General features: G+C 54.4%; 1 protein-coding gene across 2 annotated transcripts in view; it reads right to left on the bottom strand.

The window, feature by feature from the left end:
• Positions 1–4,973, bottom strand: part of CUX2 (cut like homeobox 2) — a 67,093-nt gene extending 62,120 nt beyond the window's left edge. For both annotated transcript variants that reach the window (XM_072880075.1, XM_072880074.1), the window contains exon 1: positions 4,850–4,973. In XM_072880075.1, the coding sequence (XP_072736176.1) occupies positions 4,850–4,912 (63 nt within the window). In that variant the 5' untranslated portion in view covers positions 4,913–4,973. The remainder of the gene's footprint in view (positions 1–4,849) is intronic.
• Between the last annotated feature and the right edge of the window lie 1,027 nt (positions 4,974–6,000).

Consider the following 6,000-nt stretch of genomic DNA (forward strand, 5'->3'; position numbering starts at 1 on the left):
GGAGGGGAAAACTGGGGAGCAGACACGCCACTCCAGCCCCCAAATCCATAGGCAAGCAAAGCCTTCTGCATTTAAAGACAGTGCTTCTTTTGCCAACAGTTAACTTTCCATTCAGCAGAGAAAACAGTAGCTATGGGACTGGCGTGCACAACAATTATGCTTGCATTTTTATTTGAAGTCTCTGCAGACAGCAAGAAAAATTAACTGAAGGGAGCAGCTCCTGTGCCAACATATGGAGGGAGATGAATAGCGAGTTCTGCATGCTCCGCTGAGGTTATCTAGTTAAGCAAGTACCTCCTAAAGGACTCGCAAGCTGGGAGTGTACTGTTTGCTTAATCTGGTCATAAATAATAATTCGGATCACCAAACGTTTTAACATTCAGCTCCACCTGCAGCACAAAAGCCCTGCTGAGCCCTGCCAAACTCGCTGCCTGCGAGGCAGCGGGAGATGACAACACAGCCCGCGGACCCCAGCAAAATGGCTCCCCTCTCGCCGTCAAGCCACGCAGAGCATCGATGCAAGAGGCTCCTCCACCGCCCGGGCTGGCCTGAACTGGGGGCAGCAGGCAGCTGCCTCCACCCCATGAACCCCTCTCCAAGCAACCCCAAGCGCTCTGCTCACTGTCCCCATGCCCGTCTCCAAGCGGGATAACTCACCGGGAGGTGGCAGGGCTGATACCCTTCCCTCCGGTCCCACAAAGTCAAATTATATTTCCATCCCTGTCCCCTATTCGCCTCTTGGTCACAATCCCTTCGCCTCCCGCCCCCTCCAAGGCCACAGAGACAATCCACTAAACTGGATCAGGAGGCCAGCGCGTACATCTCCAATGGGCTGCAGCACGCACACAATTAATTAATGGATTTATTAATTAGGGAAGAAGTCACTCTTCAGGCTGGAATTGGGGTCACCAGTTTCTAAAGTGAGAGCTGTGGAGCTAAAGATAAACTCTCATTTTCTGCAGCTCTCTTCTTGTCTGGCAGTGTCTCAATTATTCAGCCACAGGAAAAGAAAAAAATTCACTTCAGGAACTTCACGGTCCGACTTTCTGCCGATCCACAACACAGACCCAACAGCAGGTGGGACCAGGAACATGGCCCATCTTGTTCTCCCCTTCACATATATAATTGGAAATATTAGAAATATCAAGTATTTGCTTCTAATGAAGGACAGTGGGATGCAGGATGGATGCTGCACCTCAGCCTGTCCCAGGGAGGGAGCTGCGGTGGAGGTGTGGAGGAAGGGGACACCACAAAGTGGTCAGTGATGGTGACATCCAGAGACACACAAGTCCTCCAGTTGCCAAGGTTTTGATGGGCCATGCTGGAGCATCAGCTACGCTGTGTAGGTCAGTTCAGCTGAACCTCCTCGGTGGCATATGGAAGGCACAAGCATTTCTAGCTGCCACAGCCGTAGATCCAAGGAAAGAGGACTCCTGGGTGAAGGAAAGAAACTTCCCTAACGTCCCTGCCAAGAGACAGGCTACAGAGCACAGCTGCAATAGGAGACAGCAGAGAATCCACGTGAGGAGCACCATCACAAACACCCTGGTCACTGGGAACCTCTCAGGAGGAGCACACAACTATCACACAACAGATAACCCAATCGTGAGACAGGCATCTACAGAGAACCAGGCTTCATTAGTGCCACTGCTCCTAAATTCATATTTATTGTTTAAACGGGACGATTCTGCAGCCCACGCTCCCCCACGCCCCGACGCACGGGGAGCAGCTGGAGCCACTGGAAAGCACAAACCATGTTCACAACCCCACAATGCTCCTCAGCCAGCCCCGGGCATGGGCTGCACTTGCATAAACCTTGAGATTGAAGCTTGGAAAGATGAAATCCCCCTGAGATGGGGGCACCCAGAGCCGCCTCAGGCTCTCCCCTCTTCCCCTTGGGCACAGCAACCATGGGCACCATCCCACCCTCCACCTCTGCAAAGCAGGGCTGGGACCAGATAGTGTTGGGTGCTGGAGAAAACTGGAAAGTCCCAGCTGTCTCTCTCTAAGAGCCCTAAAAAACACATGGGACCCAGGGAATTTGCAGAGGTGAAGTTCCCCCTGTTCGCAGCCCCAAAAGCACCTTGGCCTCCCCCCGAGGTTATCCTGCCCACGGGCTGCTCCACAAGAATGCAGTTAAGTTTATTAGTCCAAGCTCCAGGAATTAAGCTTCAGCCAAGAGGACTGATAGCTTATTTACTGCTGTCGTCTATATAAAGAAGAATTTTGACACATTGTTAAATGATAGCACATTTAGATAAGTCAAGCTGTCATATCATTTAATGGATGTCTAAACTCCCTCTGTAGCTGATATGTAAAATTTATGCACTTCAGAATATCATAAGGTTATAATATTTTAATCACATCCACAGTTGTTTTTTTTTTCTCCCCTAAACTTTGAACAGCAAAAACATTCCATCAACCACACCACGCTCCGAGGCTCCCGGCACACCGCCATCCGGCAGAGCCGCCGCCGAAGTTTCTGCCCAACTCCGCTCCGGCACGCAGAGAGCATTTGCATTACGGGAAATAAAATGAAGCATTTTATTTGACGAACCAAACGCTGGAGCCGTATAGCCAGAGCTCATCTGCATAATGAGATGTGAAGACATTTATAAAAGATGGCTATAATCGGTCTCTCTTCCCTCACTCGCAGTTGTATTTATTATCCCAAATCAGCAGCTCACAACTCTTCCCATTTTTTGCTGTTTTAACACAGAACGGGTTAGATTAAAACGGCATCCGGCACACGGAGCGTGTAATCCATACAATGCTAACTGGAACATAATAAACCGAGAGCAAATTAAAACACAAAAAACCCATAAAGGTATGAATCCTGCTATGACTATTATACACAAGAAAGCTGTAAAAAAATACTGCATTAGTAATGTACACAATAAAACAATCTCATAACCCAGTGAAATATGTCTGGTATTATCTTTGATAGAATTTTATCTCTTCTCATTTCTGAGACTATTTGCTGTAAAAAGGCTCAACGCCGTTTCGATCAAAGTGCTGCCGAGTAGCACATTATCTACATGTTTTACATATGCCCACCATTCATCAGGGTTGCTCAAACTCTGCCTTTCCCGGCCAGCTGAGCTGCTCAGACACATGCATTAAAAAGGAAGAAAAAAAAAGGAAAAAGCTCTTGGAAGAATAATAAATGGATTGTTTCCCTTCCTTTTTTTTGGGTTTTTTTTTTGCTTTTGTTTTTTGGGGGGGGTTTTTTGTTGTTTTTTTTTTTCTTTTTTAATAGAGGGCATTAGGCCAAGCTGGCACAAGGTCACCTTTCCCACCGTGATCCCGGTGAGGCGGCAGAACTGCTGCCTGGACAGAAGTCAATCCCCGCTGCTCCCTCTCCAGCTCCGTACCCAGCCACAGTCACCGGTCAAGCAGAACGGCGGGGACGGAGAGCTGCCCACCCCGCAGCCCACCTCTCCCTCCGGCGAAGTCCCCCCCGACAAACCCACGGAAAAGTAGCTGCCAATATTTGTCTTTATTTAAAGGTCTGCGCGCACCCAGGAAGAGTCATTAGCGTGATGTACTGAGGAATGCTTTTGTATCCGAAGCGCTTAAACCCGTAATCCCTTTCCGACCACAATGCCATAAATGAGCAGTCATGGCAAGCCGACCGGCCGTGGTACCTGCATTACTTTTAGGGTCGCGTAGCACGTAATCTGCTTAAAAGCCAAAATGCATTAAATGCTGGAACTGTTGATACAGTACCGAAGCCCCATAAATCGCATTTCAATTTGTTTACTCCCCTATGAAGCATGCTGCATTTTAAACTCCGTAATATCCTAGAGGGATAAACCCCTTTAATAACCATGTAAATGAGCGTTTCGGCTTTTGTAGTAGATCCAGGTTGGGTTTCATCTCATTATGTTGGGAGAGCTATTGTTTTAATTACCCGCCTCCCCGCTACATAGGTGCCTATTTAAGGTCACAAACTGTCCGCATCCCCTGACGAGCCTTCCCTCGTACACGTTAACAAAGGACTTACCGTTAATTTCACAGACCGAGGGCACTACGGCGGGGTACGGCATCCGTGACCTGCCCAGAGCCACAAAGGATCTCTCTCCCGCCGCATCCATCACAAGTCCCAAACGCCGGCACCCAGCCCGCACCCGAGCCGCCTCGCAGGGCCACCAGCCGGCTGATGCCGATCGCCTTCCCCGACATTCAGGGCTGACCGAGCGCCGGCGCCGCAAACCCCCGGCCCTGAATAACAATGGGAGCGCGGCGGGGCTCCGGGCAGCCCCGCTCCGCCATCCCCCGGGCTACCGCGCATCCATCATCTCAATAAAGAGTCTCTGCCCTCCCGGCGCCCGGCTCCGAAGATGAGCAGGGGATGCAGCTAAAGCCGCCCGCGCTACCGGGGAGCGGGGGGGACACACGCCGGGGACACTTTGCAGCCCGCGGGCACCTGCGGCTCCGCGGACGCGGACCGCAAGAAACTTGGCGGAGCGGCGCGGGGGGCCGCGCTCCCCGCAACTTCATCCCGCGCAACTTCCCTCCCTCCCGCCCGCCCGCCCTCCCTCTCCTCCCTCCCCTCCCGCCGGGGCGGAGCGGCGGCCGCCCCCCGGCCCCGCTGTCACCTCGGGGGCGGCGGGGCGGGGGCCGGGGCGGCGCGGCTCCATTGCCGCTAGCGCTGCTCCATGCTCCCGGGCGGCGCCGAACAAAGAGCGGCGGCGGCGGGGATCAATTTCTGATACCTATCGATGGGGAAGGGCGGGCGGAGGGAGGGAGCGAGCGAGCGAGGGGGGAGAGGGAGGGATGGGGGCGGCCGCCCCGATCCCCCCCTCCTCCGCCCGCCGCCAGCCCCGCGGCCGCCGCCGCCACCAACCTGGAGCCGGCGGACATCAAACCGCGTCCGGTATCGAAACATCGATCCCACGTCGGCGGCCATCTTGGGGGAGACCGGCGGCGCGGAGCGGAGCGGCGCGGAGGGGAGCGGAGGAGCCCGCCCGCCTCCACCGCCGGGGGCGGCCCCGCCGCCGCCTCGCCCCGCCCGCGCTCCGCGGGGAGGGGAGGGGAGGGAAGGGGCGCCCCCCCCGCCCCCCCGGTCCACCCGCGGGCATCGCCCCCACGCGGGTCGTGGGACCCCCCCGCGCCGCCTGCGGAGCAGCCCCTCGCAGGCCTCCGCCGGGGAAGGGGCGCTGAGCCGCGGTGCGATTGATTCTTTACAACAAATCGGTGTTTTAAGAACATCCAGCCGCCCCGGGAAGGTGGCAAATCGCCACCTGGGAGCCGCCGGTTAAACTTTTTCAGGGTTGTTGGGTTTTTTTTCCTAACCTGACACATCCAGCACCTCTGACCCTGGTGGGAATTGCCACAGCAAACATGCTCGCAGCACACCACGGCCAGAAAAAAATCCCCAAATTCAGACTGGTTTAGGACTATATTTTTAAATGACTTAGTGCAGTTGGTCTCCGAAGACTTCAGACAACTTAAACAGAAGAATGGGGCACAGCCAGTAGCACTTGGGCAGTAGCAAAACCTGTCCAGAAACACCCCCTTTGCTTTCCTACCAAAAAAATAATAGAGCTTTATGGTTTCCACCCCATATCCTATCGTGCTGACCGCACCACCATCCAAAGGGCTTCGAGCATTAACTTCCTTTCCCCAGGGAAAAGCAATAACCTCCCGGCAGAGCCATGCCGTGTTTGCACTGCGGGGACCCCAGCACTGCTGGCTGGGACTCACTTTTGGGCGCAGAAAGGCTGAGCTGCCCCTTGGGGTACATTTTGCAGGCGGGTATTTGCAGACCAAGCAAGTGCAGCATTTTAATATTCCTGCTACGGAACAGGTAATACCCCAAGCTGCCGTGCAGACACGTGCATGTCTCTGTGCATGGAAGAGCCCAGGGCTCCTGCCAGGCTGTGACACAGACCCACATCCCAGCTCCCCTCCTGGAGACCCAGCGTGGGGCAAACTGGGGCCACCACCACCACCCCACGGAGGGGGAGGCAGTACTGAAGCGTTGCCCCAGGCTCA

This window comes from Ciconia boyciana, chromosome 15, assembly GCF_034638445.1.
Source record: "Ciconia boyciana chromosome 15, ASM3463844v1, whole genome shotgun sequence".
Taxonomy (NCBI): domain Eukaryota; kingdom Metazoa; phylum Chordata; class Aves; order Ciconiiformes; family Ciconiidae; genus Ciconia; species Ciconia boyciana.